This window comes from Ursus maritimus, unplaced genomic scaffold, assembly GCF_017311325.1.
Source record: "Ursus maritimus isolate PB19 unplaced genomic scaffold, ASM1731132v1 scaffold_26, whole genome shotgun sequence".
NCBI lineage: Eukaryota > Metazoa > Chordata > Mammalia > Carnivora > Ursidae > Ursus > Ursus maritimus.
In genome coordinates this window covers 2,394,391-2,417,579 of record NW_024425119.1, presented here as the reverse complement: position 1 = coordinate 2,417,579, position 23,189 = coordinate 2,394,391, and the positions used below count along the sequence as shown (strand labels likewise).

At 36.6% G+C, this 23,189-nt stretch overlaps 1 protein-coding gene across 5 annotated transcripts in view; it reads left to right on the top strand.

The window, feature by feature from the left end:
• The window catches only part of ERC1 (ELKS/RAB6-interacting/CAST family member 1), a 555,538-nt gene that overhangs the window by 452,512 nt on the left and 79,837 nt on the right, over positions 1-23,189 (top strand). For all 5 annotated transcript variants that reach the window (XM_040642009.1, XM_040642008.1, XM_040642006.1 and 2 more), the window contains one exon: positions 16,442-16,540. In XM_040642009.1, coding sequence (XP_040497943.1) covers positions 16,442-16,540 — 99 coding nt within the window. The remainder of the gene's footprint in view (positions 1-16,441; positions 16,541-23,189) is intronic.

Genomic DNA, 23,189 nt, shown 5'->3' with positions numbered 1-23,189 from the left:
TTAAGATGAGTCCACCAGGAGGAAGACGTAAGAAACAGGAAGATCACCTTTTTAAAGACTTGAGATTATAGAGGAGCAGTATTTTTATTTTTTTAAGGATTTGTTTATTTATTTGAGAGAGAGCATACCTGTGCGTGGGGGAAGTGCAGAGGAAGGAGAGAAAGTCTCAGACTCCATGCTGAACATGGAGGCTCAATCCCACAACCCATGAGATCATGACCTGAGCTGAAACCAAGAGTCAGACACTTAACCAACTGCACCACCCGGGTGCCCCGGAAGCAATATTTTTAAATGATTTTAAAATAAGAGATGAACAGGGGATGCAGTATACTGTAGTAAAGAGTATGGGCTCTTAAGTGTGAAACTACGGGGAAAAAATTAAGTCACAAACACCTACTATCACTAATAAAAAGCATTTCTAAAAATTCAGAAAATAATTTAATAGGGGAAAAATGGTTAAAAGATAATAGGGAAGAAATGTAGATGAATTTGCCTATTCTAGGCATGTCATATAAATGGAATCCTATAACATGTGCCCTTTTTTGTGGCTTAATTTACTTAGCAAGGTATTTTCAAGTTCCAGCCACATTTGTTGCATATATCAGTACTTCATTCCTTTTTGTGGCTGAATAATATTCCATTATGGATAAACCTCATTGTATTTACCCATTCGTAAGTTGCTGGATAGTTGGGTTATTTCTCCTTTTCTATTGTAATAGGCTGTGAACATTTGTATACAATTTTTTGTGTTAAATATATTTTCAGTTATCTTGAGTGTACACCTGTGAGTGGAGTTGTTGGGTCATATGGTAAATCTGTGTTTCACCTCTTGAGGAACTGTGAAGGTGTTTTCCAAGGAGTTATACCATTTTACAATCCCACTATCATTATATTAGCATTCCTCCACATTCTCACCAGCACTTGTTATTGTTTCTTATTATAGCCATCCTGTTTATTGTGTTATCTCATCATGGTTTTCATTTACGTTTCCCTAATGACTAATGATGTTGAACATCTTTCCATGTGCTTATTGCTTATTTGTGTATTTTCTTTGGAGAAACATTGATTCAAATCCTTTACCTATTTTTTAATTGGGATTTTTTTTTCTTACTGAGTTATAAGAGTTCTGGATATAAGTCCTTTATCAAATACATGATTTGTAAATATTTTCTCCCACTCTGTGGATTGTCTTTTCACTTTTTGATAGTATTATATGCAGCATAAAGTTTTTAAATTTTGATGTAGCCTAATTTATTTGGCTTTTTCTTTTTTCTTTCTTTCTTTTTTTTTTTTTTTTCTCTTCTTTTCCTTGAGGGGATGGGGAAAGAAGAGGCAGAGGGAAAGGGAGAGAAAGAATCTTAAGTAGGCTGTACACCCAGTGCAGAGCCTGGTATGGGGCTCAATCTCAGCAATTCCTGAGATCACAACCTGAGCCAAAATCAAGAGTCAGAGCCTTAACCAGCCGAGTCACTGAGGCACCCCGTGGCTTTTTCTTTTGACATTCATACTCTTTTGGTGTCATATCTCAAATATTATTGCCTAACTCAAGATCATGAATATTTACTCCTGGTTTTTTTAATAAAAATTTTATAGTTTTAGCTCCTACATTTAGGTCTGTGATCCATTTTAAGTTCATTCTTTCATGTTGTGAGGTAGAGGGCCAGTCGTTTTTTTGCATATAGGTGTTAATTTGTTCCAATACCATTTGTTGAAAAGACTGTTCTTTCTCCACTGAATTGTCTTGGTATCCTTGTCAAAAATTGACCATAAAAGTTAAAAGTTTATTTCTGTACTCTCAATTCTGTTTCATCGATCTGTATTTCTAGCCCTATACTTCGAAATCAAGAAGTATGAATCCTCCAACTTTGTTCTACTTCAAGATTGTTTCGGCTATTTTTATATTATTTTTTACAACTGCATTGAATCTATAGTTATCTCAAAATTAAGTTAAAAGAAATGTGGTAGCAAATAAAGAGAAGGGGGGATAAAGGAAACAAGTAGAGCAATATAATGATTCCTTTTTTCTCCTTTTGTGTATGTTCAAAGTTCTCAATATAAAATGTTTTTTTTTTTTAGTTATAAAAAAGAGTAGAGGTTCTTCTAGTCTAGAAGCTAGACTGTTGGTATTAGATTCTAGCCCTGTGAATTATTCATCATATGAACTTTATCATATTACCTAGGCTCTATATACCTGTTTCTTCATATATAAAATTGGGATGATAATTGTACCAACTTCATATTGGTGCTATGAGGATTAAATTAATTAAGTTACCTAAGCTCTTAAAATAGTGCTTGGCACATAGTAAGCATTGGGTTGGGGAGATTTGCCAAATAATCAGTATGAAATGAAACCAAAAAATCTAATCATTTTGTTAAAAACTTAGCGGGCAAATTAACACATCTAAAAAGAGAATGTTTTGAAAGGTAAGATTGCAAAAATTACCTCAAATACAGAACAGAGAGATAAAATGGGATAGAATATTAGGAAGAGAAATTAACAGACACACGAGATAGACTGAAAAGGTACAACATTCATCCAATAGGAGTTTTGAGAAAGATGATAGCAAAAATTCCAAAGAGGCAGTATTAGAATGGATAAAAACATATTTTTATTATTGATGAAAATCACTAATCCTCAGATCGAAGAAGCACTACAAGTCTTGAGAAAGACCAATAACCACACATACAAATCTTTTAGTGAAACTGCAGAACATCAAAGAGAAAGAAAGACCTGTTAAAAGCAACCAGGAAGAACAGATAGATTACCTACCTACAAGGATACAAGAATTTGTCAATAGATTCAATAAAAGGCGTAAGAGAGTGAGGTGATAAATAGCTTCAAAGTGTTGAGGAAAAGTAATTGCAGATCTAAAATTCTGCACCCAAAAGTATGGTTGAAATAATATTTTCAGACAAATGCTGAGAGAGTTCACCACTCATGCTCCCTCATTTAAAAATGATACTACTAGGAGAGGGGGGTGGGGGAATGGGATAGACCGGTGATGGGTAGTAAGGAGGGCACGTATTGCATGGTGCACTGGGTGTCATACGCAACTAATGAATCATCGAACTTTACATCAGAAACCGGGAATGTACTGTATGGTGACTAACATAATATAATAAAAAATCATTAAAAAAATAAAAAAATAAAATAAAAATGATACTACTTCAGTGAAGAAGAAATTAGGTGAGATGCCAAAAATAGTGCTGGGGGGGTGGGGAGAATGAATGTGTAGGCAAATCTAAGTAAGCATTGAGCATAAAACACTAATTTAGTAACAATGACAGATTGCCCCAAGTGTCCATATTATTAAGGAGGGAGAATAAAGATGCGATAACCTTGTTATACTTGTCAAGCATACGTGCTGGTATTATAGGTAAACAGTAAAGTAAAAGAAACAGAGTGTAGAACTTCAAATTAATGAAGGAAAACAGTGAATAAATATTTTCTTCATCCATTCACCTGAAGTCAAGAAAGAAGTAGTAGGAAAAATACCTGTTATCAAAAGTAATGTTAAAAATAAATCTAATTGTATCAGTAATACATTAAAGGTAAATAGGTTTAATTTTATTGAAGAAAGATGAAAAAATACCAAATCTAGCTGTAGACTGTTTTTAACTTCAGCCAATATTCTTTAAAATGTAAGCTCCATGAGGGAAGGGGCTTTGTTCATTTATCACAGCACCTAGAACAATGTCAGAAACCTAGTATTGAATGAATGAATGAATGAATGAATGAATGAATATGCTATTTTTTGAGAAACAGATCTAAAACAAAATGATACAGAATGGAAGACAGTTAAGTGACTTTTTTTTTTTAAATATGCTGGGCAGATACTGACCAAAAGAAAGACAGTAGAGCTCTATGATTATTGGACAAAACAGGCTTTAAAGCAGAAAAGCAGTGATGGGGAGAACTGGTCAGTTCAAGTTGCTACAGCTGAGATTCTTTATGGTTTCTTTTTTCTTGATGTGTAAGAGTGATTGCAGGATAGGGACGCCTGGGTGGCACAGCGGTTAAGCGTCTGCCTTCGGCTCAGGGCGTGATCTCGGCGTGATGGGATCGAGCCCCACATCAGGCTCTTCCGCTATGAGCCTGCTTCTTCCTCTCCCACTCCCCCTGCTTGTGTTCCCTCTCTCATTGGCTGTCTCTATCTCTGTCAAATAAATAAATAAAATCTTTAAAAAAAAAAAAAAAGAGTGATTGCAGGATAATAAGCTTCAAGATTCCATCAGTAAACTGAAAATACTAATCAAGACCACCAAAATTAAACTACCAAACTGATTTATTTAAGAATCAAAACAAAATCGTGGAAGATACACTTTTCTGTTATAGAACTTAAACACCAGTTGAGAAAATAAAATAGGATGTAAAGGTAATCTGACTGTGACAGCGGTTGGGCTAAATTCTGTACAGATATTCCTTCTAATCTTGTTCCCCTTCCTCTTCATACTGTCCTCCCTCACATTGTCCTTCGGAAAGCTGTTCAACCAATGGAAAACAAACTTTCCCGGCTACAAAGATCATCTTCAGTCATTGGTGTATAAAAAGAGAAATATATAGCACAACTCAAGAACAATTAATGACTGGGGCCCCTGGCTGGCTCAGTTGGTAGAGCATGCAACTCTTGATCTCGGGGTTGTACATTTGAGCCCCACGTTGGATATAGAGATTACTAAAAAAATAAATAAGTAAAATATTTTTAAAAAATTAATATTGGTGACTAATTTATGCTTTTTCATGATATGAAGTTTAAAACAAAGCTCAAAAGTAATTTGTTGAGATTTTGTTAAATGTATAACAAGCACTGAATCTGACACACCTAACTGAAATCGTTAAGGATTATGCTTTTTTCATTTTGTATATCAAATACCAATACAACTAAGTTTAATTACAATTCACTATGATAAAATTATTTCCAAGGTTTAACAAATGTATGCAGAAGTAATTTTAATATTTTCTTAAAGATAATTATAGTTGGAAATAACCCAGATTAGTAAGAGTAAAATTTATTCACAGTATGTTTTCTAAAATATCTCAGAATATTTCCAACTATTCCTATTTCTGAAACTAGGTAGGTTAATAACAATAGCAGAAACTGAAGAACAAAGATTAGTGAACTAGAGAAATCTGGAATTCAAACCTTTTCTTTAAATACCTGGGTTTGGATAACTAACATACACTGTTTCTTACCTTAACTATGTATTTTTTCTGTGAAATATAGTTTCTCTGAACACCTTGTTTGAGCACTGACATCTTAGAGAAAGGATTACAGAATAAACAAGGAACTCCCTTTCCTCTGAGAGGGTGTGTATACCTGTATACATAGATATGCATTTACAACTAACGAAGTTTATTTTAGTAAGTTTCTTGCTTTTTCTTTTCCTTCTTTTCTTCAGACAGTCTGATTATTTATGTCATTGGGGTCAGGGGAATTCAACTATGTGCACATGCACGTGGCATGGTTTAAGAGGGAAAATATCTGGATGTAAAGTACCTTTCATGTCAGTAAAACATGAAGGACTTATTCCTTTTGCTTGTCAGTCTTATCTTCAGAAGAGCATAGTACAAGAGCTCCTTAAGAGCACGGAGTCATTGATACAATATGTATAATTTCTAATGCTGTATGGAGCAGTCAATATTTTAGAGCTCAACCTCATGACTATGCAGGGAACGAACTTCAAATTTCTGAACACTATACGTAGAAACAATAAACTTTGATCATCTTCATGTCTTCTAGAAATGGAGAACTAAGTTCTTATGACTAGTTCTTCATTCATATACATGTATCAAAAAAGTAATCTTTGGTCTTATCTGTCTACCATGATGAATTCCTTTGGGAGGATTTCATAATCCCAACTAAGAAATATTTGAAATACCGTCTTCCTTGAAAGTGGATTTGTGTGTGCTTTATTAGTACCTCTTTTTAAGTTTTTATTTTTATTTTCTACATGAATGGCTCCTATTGAAAGCCACTACATTTTTTTTAAGATTTTATTTATTTATTAGAGAGACAGAGCACAGACAGGGGGAGCGGCAGAAGGAGAGGGAGAAGCAGACTCACCACTGAGCAGGGAGCCCAATGCAGGGCTTGATCCCAGGACCCTAGAATCATGACCCAAGCCAAAGGCAGATGCTTACCAACTGAGTTACTCAGGCACCCCATAGTACTTCTTTTTAAGTTTTTTAACTTAAACTAGGCATCACATATAGAAGATTAAGTATGACATGTTCTAGAAAAATAACTAGCCAAGTATATTATCACTGTGCGTTATTACTAAAGTCAACTTGAAAAAGTTTCTTAATCATATGAATGATGTGCAAATGTTTTGCTCACTTTCTGGGCACACCTCTTTGTCCTTTCCTTTCTCCTGTTGCCTTCCCCAAGACCCACTTTGCAGAAAACTTTCCATTTGTCATGCAATACCACATGACATAAAAAAAATTACCCTACATATTTTCAAGGTCACCCCAAGTCATCTCAGAAAAGAGAAATTTGGTTATTCCAGACAATTTTTGATAAGTATTTTCTTTGCTGTCATTTTCTGGAGGGAAGAAACAACTTAGTAATGTGCATGTACTATTAGGTAAAAATGTGGAGAACCTTAATGTCCAACGATATCAGACTCATTAAGCGTCCATTCTCCTGAATACTTTGCAGCCAGTTAAAATTAAATTTAAGAATAGTTTTTTTTGCTTTTGATTTTTTTTCATCATGGTAAGTGTACTCTTTAATCCTTATCATCTATTTCACCCTCCCCGCCACACATCTCCCCTCTGGTAAACATTAGTTTATTCTCTGTAGTTAAGAGTCTGTTTCTTATCCCCCCCCCCTTTTTTCCCTCTTCAATCCAAGAATAAGTTTAATATAATTAGCATGTCAGCCTACTGACTTTTAAAAATTTCTTAACTCAGATTTTTTGCTTATAATTTTTAAAACCTATAGAAGGAACACACAGTTCCCATGAGTATTTTAAATTATGAAATATGTAAACTAATAATAGCTTAGAGAACAATAAGATACAAAAAATAAAACAGGACTATGACAGTACAGAGAATCTGTTTCTGTAATTTGGTGAGTAATATCTATTCATATACTCACCAAACAGGTTAAGAAACATGCAGAACTGCTAGAGATAACCGTGTCACCCACTCCAGATCAGGTACATCAACCCTTTCCCACCTTCTACACCACTAACTTCGACTTCTATGGACAGTTGTCCTATGCATGTATATATTCCAAAGCAACCAATACAATTGCTTCATATGCTTTTAAGCTTTATGTGCATGGCATCATGAATTCTAAGAACATGTTCTGTCTCTCCATTTTAAAGTTATTCTTTGGTGCTCTTAAGTACTATTTTGTGATTTCACTCACAGATAATTTACATGTAGAAAAATACGTATTTTTCTAAGTTCTTCATATCTTACTAGCTATTGCTATGTTTTCTCATATTTTTAATTGGTTAATACTTATATTTAACAGTCATCTCTCTCATAGTTTATAGATCTCATCGATACGTTAGGCAGTGAACTAATGCAAATATTGAAAGTTTTATATTTTCCTTTTCAATTTGTATATCTTTGATTTTATTTGGTTTCCTTATTGCCCAGGCTGGGACTTTCATTATAATGTTGAATAAGAGCAGTGGTAAAAGATAGTCCTTTTTGTCCCTCAATTTAATGTTTTCACTTCAAAACTTTCACCACTACACAGAATGTTTGCTCTCTAGTGGAATGAGGAGAGAGGTCTTCATTAACTGTTGATTTATTAATATTTAATATTTCTTTTTGCATCATTTTTGGTAAGTTGTTTTTTAAGAAAAGTATCCCCTTTACCTAAGTATTTAAATGTATTGGCATACATGTAGTATTTGATGATTTTAAAAATCTGTCTATAGTTATGGCCTCCTGTTTTGGCTCCTTCTAACATGTGTTTATGTCTTTCTTTCTTGACATGTTTTGCTGGATATTTATTATTAATTTCAAAGAACCTGATTTTTATGTTATTATTTCTCTTTTTAAAAATTCACTAATATTTGCCTTTATCTTTATTTGTTTCCTCAATTTACTTTAGGCTTAACTTACTTATTTTCAATCTTGACTTTTTTCATTTTTTATTTTTTTAAAGATTTATTTCTTTATTAGAGAGAGAGAGAGTGCGAATGTGAGTGCGGCAGGGTGAGGGGGAAGCAGAGTGCGATGGAAAATCTTAAGCCGACTCCATCCTGAGAATGGACCCGACTCTGGGGCTCCATCTCACGACCCTGAGATCACGACCCAAGCCGAAACCAAGAGTCAGGTGCTTAACCCACTGCACCAACCAGGCACCCTTTGACTTTTTCTTTAAATAAGGGTATTCAGAGGTTGTTTGAGGTTATAAATTTTCATCAAAGAGCTACTTTAAGTTGTATTCTCAAATTTTGGTGTATTATATGTTAATTTTTTTGATTATAAATAACTTACAATTTCCATTATGATGTCCTCTTCTTTAATTCATAAGTTACTTTAAAAATACATTATTTAGGGGTGCCTGGGTGGGTCAGTCGGTTGGGTGTCTGTCTTCGGCTCAGATCATGATCTCAGGATTGAGCCCCATGTCAGGCTGTCTGCTCGGCAGGGAGTTTGCTTCTCCCTCTCCCTCTGAGCTCTCCTTCTCTCTCTTCCTCTCTCTCAAATGAATAAATAAAATATTTTTAAAAAAATAAAAAATAAAATATATTGTTTAATTTTTTAAAATGTTCAGTTTTCCTTATTCTATTTTTTATTTCTATTGACTATGATTAACATACAGTTTTACATTAGTTCAGGTGTGCAATATAATGATTTGATAATTCTATACAGGGGCAGCAGGGTGGCTCAGTCAGTTAAGCGTCTGACTTTTGATTTCAGCTCAGGTCATGATCTCAGGATCATTAGATGGAACCCCACATCTGGGCTTTGCACTCAGCAGGTAGTTTGCTTCTGTCTTTCCCTCTCCTTCTGCCCCTCTCCCCACTCATGCATGCACATGCTCGCTTTCTCTAAAATAAATCTTCTCTAAAAAAAACAATTCTGTACATTACTCACTGCTCATCACAATAGTGTACTCCTTTTTGGGGGGATGCAGCAAAAGCAGATGTTAGAGTGAAACTTATGCTATAAATGCTTGTATTAAGAAAAAAATTCAAATAAACAGCTAACATTACACCAAAAGGAACTAGAAAAAGAAGAAACTTGGCTGAAATTTAGTAAAGGAAGGAAACAACAAAGAAAAATCAGAAATAAATAAAATAGAAACCAGAATAAACAATAACATAATGTTGAAAGTAATGCCAGTTTTTAAAAAAATAATAAAATTCATAATGCTTTAACTATGTTTGCTGAGACAAAAGAGAAGACTCAAAAACCAAAATGAGAAATGGAAGAGAAAATAATACAACAGATAACCACAGAAATACATAGCGTGATAACAGATTACTGTAAATAACTATGTACTAACAAATCAAATAGCTTAGGGGGAAAAACAGATAATTCCTAAAAACTCACAAGTTACCATGATTGAATCATGAAACTTGAATCCAAGAAATAGGAAATCTTCTTAGACTAATGAAAGAAATGGAAGAATGAAATTTGAATTAAAAATTAATCTCGGGGCGCCTGGGTGGCACAGCGGTTAAGTGTCTGCCTTCGGCTCAGGGCGTGATCCCGGCGTTATGGGATCGAGCCCCACATCAGGCTCCTCTGCTATGAGCCTGCTTCTTCCTCTCCCACTCCCCCTGCTTGTGTTCCCTCTCTCGCTGGCTGTCTCTATCTCTGTCGAATAAATAAATAAAATCTTTAAAAATAAATAAATAAAAATTAAACAATCTCCCAGCACAGAAAAGCCCAAGACTTTAATGGCTTCATTGGTGAATTCTACCAAACATTTGAAATAATGACAATCTTTATCAAAATCTTACAAATAATAGAATAGAGGAAATACATTCAAAATCATTCTGTGAGGCCAGCATCACCCTGATACCAAAGCAGGATAAAAACAATACAAGAACAAAAAAGTCTAGTTTATCCTATATAAGTATTGCTACTCCCATTTGCATGAGAACTGTTTCTCCACCCCCTCACTTTCAATCTTCAGGTGTCTTTAAGTCTAAAATGAGTCTCTTGTAGGCAGCATATAGATGGATGTTATTTTTTTACTCATTCTGACACCCTATCTCTTGATTAGAGTGTTTAGTCCATTTACAAAATTCAAAGTAATTATTGATAAATATGTATTTATTCCCATTTTATTACTTGTTTTGTTGTTTCTGGCGATTTTCTCTGATCCTTTCTTGTCTTTGTTACTTTTGGTCTCTCCTTTGCACTCAGAGTCTTTAATATTTCTTGTAGGGCTGGTTTAGTGGTCACTAACTCCTTTAGTTTTTGTTTGTCTGGGATGCTCTTTATATCTCCCTCTATTCTAAATGACAGCTTTGGGGATAGCGTATTCTCAGCTGCAGATTTATCTCATTCAGCACCTTGAATATATTCTGTCAATCTCTTCTGGCTTGCCAAGTTTCTGTTGAGAACTCTCCAGCTAGCCTTATGGGTTTTCCATTGTAAGTTAAGGACTTCTTTTGTCTTGCTGCCTATTAGATTTCTTCTTTGCCACTATATTTTGCAGATTTAATTACACTGTGTCTTGGTGTTGGTCTGCTGTTATTGATTTTGATGGGAGATCTCTGTACCTTCTGGATCTGCATGTCTGTTTCCTTCCCCAGATTAGCTATTCTTTCTTTCGTTTCTGCTATTCCTGAAATAAATTTTCTGCCCTTTTCTCACTCTTCTTCTTCTGGGACTCCTATAATATAAATATTACTGCATTTGATGGAGTCACTGAGTTTCCTAAGTCTTTTCTCATGTGGCATAATTCTTCTTTCTCTCTTTTGTTCTGCTTCATTATTTTCCATTACTTTGTCTTCTAGGTCACTAATTCATTACTCTCCTTCTTCAACCTGCTGTTCATTGCATCAGCCTGTTTCCAATCTTGTTTATTGCATTCTTCATCTGATTGATTCTTTTTTAGCTCTTTGATCTCTGTGGTGAAGGTCTCACTGATGTCTTCTATTCTTTTCCCAAACCCAGTGTCTGTTGCTTTAAGTTCTCCATCAGACTAGTTACTTATATCTGTTTCACGTAGATCACTTGCCCTGCCTTATCTTGTTCTTTCATTTGGGATAAACTTCTTTATGGTGGCATTTTGTCTAAGTCTCTGCCTTCTTCTGTATGTTAGAAAAGCTGGTTATGTCTCCTGTTCCTGACAGTAATGGCCTTAGGAAGAAGAGGCCATGTAGTGCCCAGGCCTGATGCTTCAGGGAGTGTCTCTGGTGTGTGTTACGTGTGCTCTGCTCTTGTGTTTTGACTGCTCTATCTATCCTTCAGGCCAGTGGTCTGCAAAAGCTATCCTGGCCTGAATGTGGCAAGTTTTAACCAGGTGTACTTTGGTCTGTTTATGAAATGAGACTTGACACCAACTGCACCAGAACTGAGGTCCTACAGAACTCTCTGGTCAGGAGATGTGGTGTGGGTAGGAGTTTGTGCTGGAGTTTTGGGGGAGGAACCCACTGCACTGGGACTGAGGCAAGCTTAATGAGAACGGCAGTCCTGCCTAAGCACAGGGGGGTGGAGCTTTGTGTAAGCAAGTTAGGCAACCAGTGTAAGCCTTGTGCTGCTTCCCGCAGGTGGTTCTGTGTTTATGCTGAGGGGCCGGGGAAGAAAGTGGTAGCACAGCCAGCCCCTTTGTTTCCATAGGGGCATCTCTGTGAATGCTGCCTCTCAGGGATGCACTCTGAGAAGAGCAAATAATCTATCCCCTGTGTGCCCCAGGTGTTTTCAGATTGCTGTTTCCAGGCTCTCTGCCCCTAGGTTGTTTGCCTGCCTTCTCTCCAGGAGCAGGGCAGTGCCCTTGGGGCTCTATCCCAAGCAAATCTGCTGATCTTTAAAACTCCAGGCTTTAAGTCCCACTGGTTGTAAGTACTCAAGAAATTCAGCCCCTCTCATTTTCCAAGCCAATGGCTCTGGGAAACATTCTCTTTCTGTGTTCGCCTGTATGCTCCTCTCTCTCTCTTGTTCTTCTGTACAACCATGGCTCCCTCCCCTCCTCAGCACCTGTGATCCGTTTGTCCCCTAAACCACATCTCTGCCTTCCTACATTCTTCAGTGTGACTTCTCTCCCTTTAGTTGTGGAGTTTGTTCTGTAAGTCTTCAGGTCAATTTCTGGGGTATTTAGGATGATTTGATAGTTATCTAGTTGTGTTCCTGGGTCGAGGTAAGCCTGGGGTCCTCTTATTCTGCTGCTGTCTTCAACAGACTTTAAAATAATATTTAATGGCATGATAAAGTATGTTCATCGTGATGGCGATAGCTAAAATACGCTGGGTGCGTGTTTCATGCCAGGCACCTTTCTGTGTGCTTGTATTAACTCAGTTGATCCTCATACAGTCTTTTAAGGAGAAAGTATTGTTATCCTCATTTTAAAGGTGAATAAACTGAGGCTCAGAGCATTTAAGTAGCTTCCCCAAACTTAGATATCTGCTAAGAGCAGAACTAGAATTCAGACCCATGCAGTTTGCCTCTAAAGCCCTTACTCGGGTGTTATTACATGAAAAAATACCAAAGAAAAATCTCTATAAATTTTCTCATGGAATTAATCAAAGTGTTTTTAATCTAGGAAAGAAAATGTGTTAAAGAGTCCCAAATTTTGACAAAGCAGAATGGGTAGAGGGGAAGGACAACTTGTCCTATGAGCTATCAAAATATACTGTAAAATAATAGTAATTTTTAAAATACTGTATTGGGGGTACCTAGGTGGCACAGTCAGTTAAGCATCCGACTCTTGGTTTCAGCTCAGGTCGTGACCCAGGATCATAAGATCAAGCCCTGCATTGGGCTCCATGCTTAGCGTGAAGTCTGTTTAAGACTCTCTCCCCCTCTGCCCCTTCCCCATCCCACTTTCTCACTCTCGCTCTTGCATGTGCTCTTTCTTTTTAAAATAAATAAATAAATCTTTTTTCAAGAAATACCATATTGTAGGGGTGACTGGGTGGCTCAGTCAGTTAAGCGTCTGCCTTCGGCTCAGGGCGAGATCCCAGGCTCCTGGGATTGAGTCCCGTGTCAGACCCCTTGCTCAGCGGGGAGCCTGCTTCTCCCTCTCCCTCTGCTGCTCCCCCTGCTTGTTCTCTCTCTCACTTTCTGTTAAATAAATAAATAAAAATCTTTAAAAATACCATATTGTAGTAGAAATAAGGAAGAAATAGAGAAAAAATCAGAAGAGTATGCCACTTCTTATGTTTATAGGGAGGAGGCTGAGTGGATACACCTAAGTAGTAAGAGTGATTATTACTTATCAGAGAGGGATTTACAGGTGATTTTTTAAATTTTTCAGATTATCTACAGCAAACATTTTTAAATTGCATAATATTAGGAGGTTTATTTTCAATACTTTAAAACTTTAGATTTTTTTTTATTATATGTTAGTCACCATACAGTACATCATTAGTTTTTGATGTAGTGTTCCATGATTCACTATTTACATATAACACCCAGTGCTCCATATAATACATGCCCTCCTTAATACCCTTCACCGGGCTAGCCCATCCCACCACCCCCCGCCCCTCTACCCTCATTTTGTTTCCCAGAGTCCATACTCTCGTGGTTCATTTCCCCCTCTGTTTACCTCCCTTCATTTTTCCCTTCCTACTCCTAACAATCTCCCTGCTATTCCTTATGTTCCACAAATGAGTGAAACCATATGATAATTGTCTTTCTCTGCTTGATTTATTTCACTTAGCATAATCTCCTCCAGTCCCATCCATGTCAATGCAAATATTGGGTAATCATTTTTTCTGATGGCTGAGTAATATTCCATTGTATATATGGACCACATCTTCTTTATCCATTCGTCTGTTGAAGGGCATCTCGGCTCCTTAGACAGTTTGGGTATTGTGGACATTGCTGATATGAACATTGGGGTCCATGTCCCCCTTCTTTTCACTACATCTGTATCTTTGGGGTAAATACCCAGTAGTGCAATGGCTGGGTCATAGGGTAGCTCTATTTTTAATTTTTTAAAGAAACTCCACACTGTTTTCCAAAGTGGCTGTACCAACTTGCATTCTCACCAACAGTGTAAGAACAGGGTTCCCCTTTCTCCACATCCTCTCCATTTGTTGTTTCTTGCCTTGTCAATTTTTGCCATTCTAACTGGCATAAGGTGGTATCTCAATGTGGTTTTGATTTGAATTTCCCTGATGGCTAATAATGTTGAACATTTTTTTCATGTGTCTGTTAGCCATTCGTATGTCTTCATTGGAGAAGTGTCTGTTCATATCTTCTGCCCATTTTTTTATTTGATTATTTGTTCCTTGGGTATTGAGTTTGAGAAATTCTTTATAGATCTTGGATACCAGTCTTTTATCTGTAGTGTCATTTGCAAATATTTTCTCCCATCCCGTGGGTTGCCTCTTTGTTTTGTTGACTGTTTCCTTTGCTGTGCAGAAGCTTTTTATCTCGATGAAGTTCCAAAAGTTCATTTTTGTCCTTTGCCTTTGGAGATGTGTCATGAAAGAAGTTGCTGTGGCCAGTGTCGAAGAGGTTACAGCCTATGTTCTTCTCTGTGATTTTGATGGATTCCTGTCTCACATCGAGGTCTTTCATCCATTTGGAGTTTATCTTTGTGTATGGTATGAGAGAGTGGAAGAATGAAACTAAAACTTTAGATTTTAACAATATTTTGTTAGTGCAATATATTGCTGTTTAGTTTTAGGCATAGTCTACCCTGCATTTTCTGAATTTGTTGGTGTACAAAATGTGTGTGTATGTGTATATATATGCATATTTTAATTGTGGGGCATCCCAATCAGATGGGGGACCAGTGGCATAGGCAGTGAAAGATTTCACCCAAGGCAGAACAAAAGAGATAGAAATTTATTGAATACACTGCAAGGCACCAGTGAGCAGGACAGCAAAGGAGAGACTGTCTGCAATAAGGCAGTGGTGAGGGACCAGTTATAGGGCAGAGTGAGGAGTTATGGGAACATATTGAATTTTCCCTTTTTCGGTTAACTGTGCCTGGTTGTATGTTGTGCATTGGTTAGTTACGGCCTGTGGCTGTTTCAAGGTGGGTTGCTTAATGAGCCTGTTTGCATCAGCTTGGTGGTCGCTGTGGGCCCTTTCATCCTGCTCAAGTTCCATTGCTCAAGGCTGTTGCCTAAAAGCAGCCTCTACCTTTATATTTACATTTATACTTATATTTATATATTATGTATTCATTCATTTATTCAGGTCTTACATTAACCAATCACACAGAATCACCAATCCACTCCTTTTTGGTAAACATGGAGAAAAGACAATGGGATAATAATCGTGTAGCCTAGTGTTGAAGAGAAGAATTTCAGAATCTCTGACTTATTTTGAAAACCCGAATGTTTATTGATGGTGTTAAAAAAAGCTATTGAATTTTATGTATGTAGCTTCCATCTGATAATCTTACTGAACTTTATTATAAGTTGTAATAGTTTTTCAGTTGATTCTCTTAGATGTTCTAGGTATATAATCATTTCATTTACAGATGATAACTTTTTTCTCCAATATTTATGGTCTGTGTGGTATATAACATCCCCCAAAATGGAATAGTGTTTAAAAAATGAGTAGTTCTTATAGTAGTATGAAAATATGACTCCTACATATCAAGAAGTGAAAAAACAGAGTTACAGAGTCCTATCCTAGGTATGGTATAATCCAGTCTTTATTTTAAAAAAATAAAGCACTGTATAAGGGGCTTGATTTGAGAAGATTACTCTTTTCCTCAAAATTTCTGTACTAATTTAGGTGCCTGTCTTAGTTTGCTTGGACTGCCATAACAAAATACCATAGACTTGATGGCTTAAAGCCCAGTCTGGAGGCTAGGAAGTCCAAGATCAAGGTGCCAGCCAATTCAGTTCCTGGTGTGAGCTCTCTTCCTGGCTTGCAGAAGCCAACTTCTTATTGTCTCCTCCCACGGCGGGGAAGGAGGAAAAGAGAGAGAAAGGGAGAGAGAGAGAGTAAGTGACTTAGAGTGAGAGAGAATGAGAATGATCTCTCTCTTCCTCTTCTTACAAGGCCACAGTCCTATCAGATTAGGGCCCCACCCTTATGGCTTTATTTAACCTTAATTACCTCCTAAAGACTCTAGCCAGATGTAGTTACCCTGAGGGTTAGGGCTTCAACATGAATGAGGGGAAGGGTGGGGAAGGGGTGCACAATTCAGTTTGGAGCTGTGCCTAATTTTTTTCCCTGATATCTTCAGAAATCCTATGTTTAATTTTATTTCAGACAGCATTAGTTTTATTATTTCTTATGACATTCTTAAAAGACTTGTTACTTTACGGTGTTTCATAGAAATTTTATCTCAATTTAACTTCATGAATCATTTCCTCTTAGACACAAAATCGAATGAAGCTAATGGCCGACAACTATGAGGATGACCACTTCAAATCCTCCCATTCCAATCAAACCAATCATAAACCCTCCCCAGACCAGGTAAGACTGTTCTTGAGTGTTTTATAAAAACAAGTGTGCTTTTATTTTCATGTATCTTATACTAGCATGTTACAAATTCCAGAGTATAAATTAGAAAAAGAAAAATAAATAAATAATTTCTGAAATCTTCACTCATGTTTTTAAACATAGATTTAATTTCTGTACAGGAAGGTGGTGGTAGATGATTCTGAATATTTTTAGAGGAGATACTCAAAAGATTTGAGGACTATAAGAAATCCTTGAATTGGTTGAGAAAAAAAATTAATCTGAAAGATACATACTAATTTGTAAGTGTCCTACTTTTCTTATTAAAACAATGCCTTATTTAAAAAAAAAAAAAGACTCTTTCCTTGTGAGCTCTATAAGACACAATTCTGTTTAGAGATGACTATTGTTTAATTGCAAATTTTTAAATCTCTCCTCATCACCTATTATGAAGAGTGATAATTTCTTCTCTCCCATTTCCCTGGTTGATCCCTCCAGTATATGTTATTCTCAAGGAAAATTGTTGCCTTCAACTTCTCATCAATGCAAAAGAGGCATTGATGAGACTGAAGGGAACCATATTCAACTCCAGTCTTTTGGAAGAAGGGAACTCTCCCAAGATCTTGAAAATGATGGATGGGGGAGAGTGGTGAACAGATTACCTCATATCCCATTGCCAAAAATCAGATTTCAACATCTCCATCACACTCAGTCTTAAAATATATAGCTGAAGGAAAAAAAATAGTTAAGTAATTACATCCATATGACTAAAAAGCCAAGGGAAACTCCCCCACTAAACATCTCCACTGAATGATAGCCGTGACATTGTCTTAGAAGAAGAAATATTGCAGATGAAAACAGCAATAATATCCAAATTATAATTTTTTCTGAGATTCAGAAGATATAGTCACAGTATGATGACATTTACTAAGCCAGTTGAGGCAAGCCTTATATTTTAGAGGGAAAACAATAGCAATCTTAATGTAGGCAGAATGCAGAACTGTCTGCCTGATGTCAGCCATCTTTCTTTGCCAAGAAATGATTTTGCTATCTCTGCCTGTTCTTGATACCCAGAATTAAATTTATGCCAGTGTATATTAGATGAGTATTAGATCCTTTCCTTGAAACAGATTTTGATAATGAATAAATACAAGAAATTGGATGCCTGGGAATATTGGAAAGCAAATGGAAATGAGGAAAGTTTGAAGAAAAGGCAAAAATAAAGTAAAGTCTGCAACCTGATAATTTTGTCCAGATCCAGCCCTGGGATAGAGACAGTGTCTTGAAAGGGTAGGAAAGTAGAAATGTAATGACAAACTAGTTACTGATTTGGGTAGGTTAGGGAATTTAGGGAGTTAGAATCTATTATAAAAAGGGTCAAGAACTTAGAGACCATTTTCTTCTACTACATTATGCTTATGTCTTTGTTTTAAATACTAACCAACTCTTTTTCATTCCCATGCTGCTCTGGGGCATTGTTCCCTTTGTCATCTTTCTCCCCTAGGATGAGGAGGAGGGTATATGGGCATAGCCAATCAGATGCTCTTAGTTCAGCCATTTTGTTCAGAACGGTGAGAAACACCTTTCCTTAACTATAGAAATGTTTTTTGTTTGCTTTCATTTTTTTTTTTTTTTACACAGTCATTCGCACATCTTGTTTCTCTGTAATTCATGAAATTGTTTGGTGTGCTTTCTGTTTTCTCATCTTCACATGATTCCTGTGTGTATTGCTATGCTTCTGACGTAGGGGGGTTGGGTTTTGTGGGGTTTTTTTTGTTTTTGTGTGTTAATAATCACTTTTATAATTTCTTTTTATACATTTTTGGGAGAACTTCCAGGGCATATAATTAAATTTCTCCTGTTATGATTTTATTAATAAACTACCTTATCTAATGTGATTTTACAGTGTCCTGGTAAGGTTTATAGTGACTTACATCAAACTGGAACTAGAAAATTGATCAAATACTCTGCCAGCAAGTTTGGGATATTACTTTTTGCGATAATTAATTGTAAATATATGTCTTTAAAAAAATTGTACTGTGAACTAAAACCTCTTGTTTCTATCTGTAAAAGGATGCTCTGAATTCTCAGGGTCAGTGGTTCTTATAGAGTGCCTATCAAGGACATCCCCTAGAGCTTTGACATTACTCTCAAGCTGTCCTTAAAAATAAGGAGAAGTAAAGAAGTAAAGGAAAACCTTTTAAAAAGTTGGTCTAAAGAATTCTTTTTCCTCTCTTTTATGAATTGCTGCTGTGTTAAACAGTTGCCAGGACACTGTCTAGATTCTCCTTTCCAGGCCAATTGGCTGGAAAATATAGTCCAGCTGTGGCAGTATCTCCCTTTGATCTGATGCCCTGGAGGTTTGACTAAGGAAATCCTTTTCTTAGAAAAAATAATAATTACAATTAATAAGTTCACACATATCGGTGGCCTTGCACTCCCTGGATTCACTGCCCTTGCTTATTGGTGATCTCACTCTTTTGGAGTCAGTTCTCTCTGAAAAGTCTGTGTCTTGGTGTTATACTTCTTAAAATGATGAGGACATGTGTAGACCTCTCACTAGCAAACACAGCCAAGAAGGATGATGAGGTAAGTTGTGGAAAGGGGCATATACTGTGAAGATGGGAACCTTTCCAAATGACTTTATCCTGAGGGTGTACAAGGCGAAATGTATACCAGCCAAAAAGCTATTTGGGTTAGAGTGTTGCATGCCAGACAAAGCTAAAGCTGAGAAAATTCATGTGCTAATTCTCTTTATCTACACTGCCCCCTGCAAGGAGTTATTTGTCATCGTGAAGGCTATGGGGGGCCATACAGTAGTTGAATATAGAATACCAGTCCCCTCCTTCTAAATGAGCCTGCCTTGTCTATTTTGGCAGAACATAGGAGCCTCTTGGCATGCCTTAACAGGAAGCACGTCCCTGACATATGAATAGGATTGTATTGGTTGTATACCCTTTTTCTAGCCAATCAGAAGAGACAAGTTAGTGTTACAGGAAAGAAGGCCCATAAATAACTTCACCAGGAGACTGAAAAATTAACAAACCTACACATAGACTTGTTCCTAAAGTGTCCATTTTATTTTTTCTTCTTCCCTAGTGAAATAGCTCCTAGTAAGAGTTCAGATGCTATTGATTTTTTTTAATTATTGCATTGTTGAGCTTATTGCACTAAAATATTAACTGCCATTGGTTTGGCACAGTGCAGTTGCAATTAGCTGGCCATAACTGGAGTTTCTATGATATCTCAAATTTTCGAAAAAGTGCTATATATGCCATGATATCATAAGGGTTTTACCTAAAGAAATGCATGAGTGACCCATAAAATATTGCAGACGTCTTGACTTGATCTCCAGTTTTCTTAACTTGTTTTCTTGCTAATTCTAGAGAACAGATTTTTCTTAATAAAATTTCAAACTTTTGAAATTGACGATTTATCTTGTCAAACTTAAGAACGTAAATAATGCTTTACATCTAAAACATTTTAAAAACACGGTATATATGTCAGCAAAGCGTGAGTCTTATTAGATTTAATCAATACTCAGTCAGCAAGAGAATCATAGAAGTAGAGAGCTCAAGGGGTCTAGGCAATTTCACAAGAAGTGTTAGAACATAACGGTTACGAGTCGAGGCTTTGGAGCAGAATGCCTCTGGTCAGATCCTAACACCACCATGTATTAGCTTGTGACTTTGGACAAGGTATTTAATCTCCCCATACTTCAGTTCCTTCGTCTTTCAAATGGAGGTTGTTGGAGAAGCAGATGAGTTGTTAGAGGCATAAACTCTGGAGCCAGACCACACAGCTTTGCATCTAGACTCCACCTTCTTTGTGGCCTGGGGAAATTAACTCAGTCTTTGAATCCCAATTTTTCTGTAAAAATGGTTTGTTTATTTATTTATTTATTTTGATAGAGAGAGTGCGGGGAGAGGGAGGGGCAGAGAGTCTTAACAGGCTCCATGCTCAGCGCAGTGCCCAACATGAAACTCGATCTCACAATCCGGAGATCCTGACCTGAGCCAAAATCAAGAGTCAGACACTTAAGCAACTGAGCCACCCAGGCGCCCCTGTAAAAATGGTTTTATTAATGGCCTACTTTGTACAAAGGGTTGTTGGACAGATTAATAAGTTAATGTATATAAAATGAATTGAACGGTGCCTTCCACCATGTACTCTGCTTATATTATTGTATTTGTCGTTGCTGTTGTCATCATTAACTTGAATCCGTCTCCGGAAGTAGTCAGTGTTCAATAAGTGTTAGTTACTATTTTTATTAATATCTAGTCCAGTGCCCTCATTCTGTTGGTAAGGGTGCAAAAAATAAATAAAGGATTTAGATGTTAAGGCCCCCAGCATTTCTGTGATCTGGATAGAGGAACTAGTAGCTGACAGTGAAAGAGATCATCTAAGACATATTGGTGATTATATCTCCCTTTTCATCACCAAAAATTTAATCTCTTATATCCTGAGGAATTTTTTCCCTTGAGAAAACACCTTAATTTTTCTATAAAAGAAATTTATTCATCGAAACTTACTTTGGTTTTTTTTGTTTTTTTAATAATAATTTTTGTTTTGTTAGTCACCATACAGTACATCCTTAGTTATTGATGTAATGTTCCGTGATTCATTATTTGCATATAACACTCAGTGTACCATGCAATACGTGCCCTCCTTAATACCCATCACCGGCCTATCCCAATCCCCCACCCCCCTCCCCTCTGAAACCCCCAGTTTGTTTCCCAGAGTCCACAGTCTCTCATGGTTCATTCCGCCTTCTGTTTAACCCCCCTTCGTTCTTCCCTTCCTTCTCCTACCGATCCTCCTATTTCTTATGATCCGTAAATGAGTGAAACCATATGATAATTGTCTTTGTCTGCTTGACTTATTTCACTTAGCATAATCTCCAGTCCCGTCCATGTTGCTGCAAGTGTTGTGTAATCGTTCTTTCTGATGGCTGAGTAATATTCCATTGTATATATGGACCACATCTTCTTAATCCAGTCATCTGTTGAAGGGCATCTCGGCTCCTTCCACAATTTAGCTATTGTGGACAATGCTGCTATGAACATTGGGGTGCATATAGCCCTTCTCTTCACTACGTCTGTTATCTTTGAATATGCTGTCATAATCCTCCTGAGACACACAGAATAAAGCAAGTGTTACCTCCAGTTAGAAAGCATGAGAGTCCCTTCTCTCTCTCCCTTCAACCTATAGAAAATCCATGTGAAATGTGTCCCTGCTAGTGTCTATCCCTTTAATTTGTGTTTCCTTTCTTGTTGTTCCCTGACAGTAGAAGTAGGCTCCATGGGAACAGGGACTTTAATATGTTTGCTTTTGTATTTCTGTCATCTAAAATAATGCCTGATATACAGTAGGCCCTCAGTAAGTATATATTGAATGAATTAACTTCTGAATTCATGAAATGCAGAGAAGAAACAATAAAGTTTACATTGAAACCAAGAGCATAGAATTGGCTGTTATCTTTAATGTCAGCATTACTAGTACAAGAAAGGGAAATTTTGAAAGGTAATATAGGAAAACTGTCTAGAAACAAAAGACTTGTAGAGAGAAATGTTAAAAATTTAAGGGAAAGTCATAATTAAATCATAGACTCTGGCTCCTATAATTTCATACTAAATAAAAAAGTTGAGTATAATTCAGAAATCTTTTCTATCTGAAAAGTGAACATCCTTCAGGTGGAAACTTTTCTCCTAGTAACCTGTGGTTCATAGCCATCAAGAAAAGCCTAGAGCATAGTAGGTACCATGGCCATGTGCTCTTTGTGGACCTCATTCTGGGGAAGCACTCTGTGTAAACTAGCACCAGACCCCTCAAGTAAAGGATGTACTTGTTAAGAAGTTGGTCTTGTTATAAAACCATTCCACTGACTAAAATCTGGAAATGAGTTGCATGACTATCAGACCAGCACTATTGCATCCTAAAACATAATTTGAACTGATATGTTATGAAACTTTTCTTTTTTAATTAGAGATGGTATCAGTGTTAAGACAAGCTTTTAAGACAAATGTTTTAAAACAAGTGTCTCTTTCTTTTGGCATTTCATTTTCCTTATTGTCTGTCCTAGTTGAGTTGTCCACATAAATCTCTTCCTTATCAGTTTGAAACATCGTGAAAGTGTTCTCTTGGTTAGTACTACAATGAAAATCTCTTATATCTCTAGAGAATCTCTCTCTAGAAGGGAGGTATTAGATTAAGATGTTACAGAATTGATTGGAGTAGTGAGTTAGAATATTTTGTCAGTGTGGTCCAGATTGTTTATTGGACCAACTGTTTAAACAGTTTGGACCAATACCAGGATCAGTTTTTGACATAACAGGCAAGAAAGAATTTGACCTTGTATTTTCAGAAGTGGATCAGAGATTTCAGCAAGATGCTTCTTTCCTAAAGAGCTTGGTAAGGCCAGTAGAATTAAGGAAGTGGGAGGATCCTAGTTGCGGGAAAAAGTAACATTTGTTAAACACTATGAGAGACTATGGACTCTGGGAAACAAATTGAGGGCTTCAGAGGGGAGGAGAGTGGGGGATTGGGATAGGCCGGTGATGGGTATTAAGGAGGGCACATATTGCATGGTGCACTGGGTGTTATACGCAAATAATGAATCATGGAACATTACATCAAAAACTAAGGATATACTTTATGGTGACTA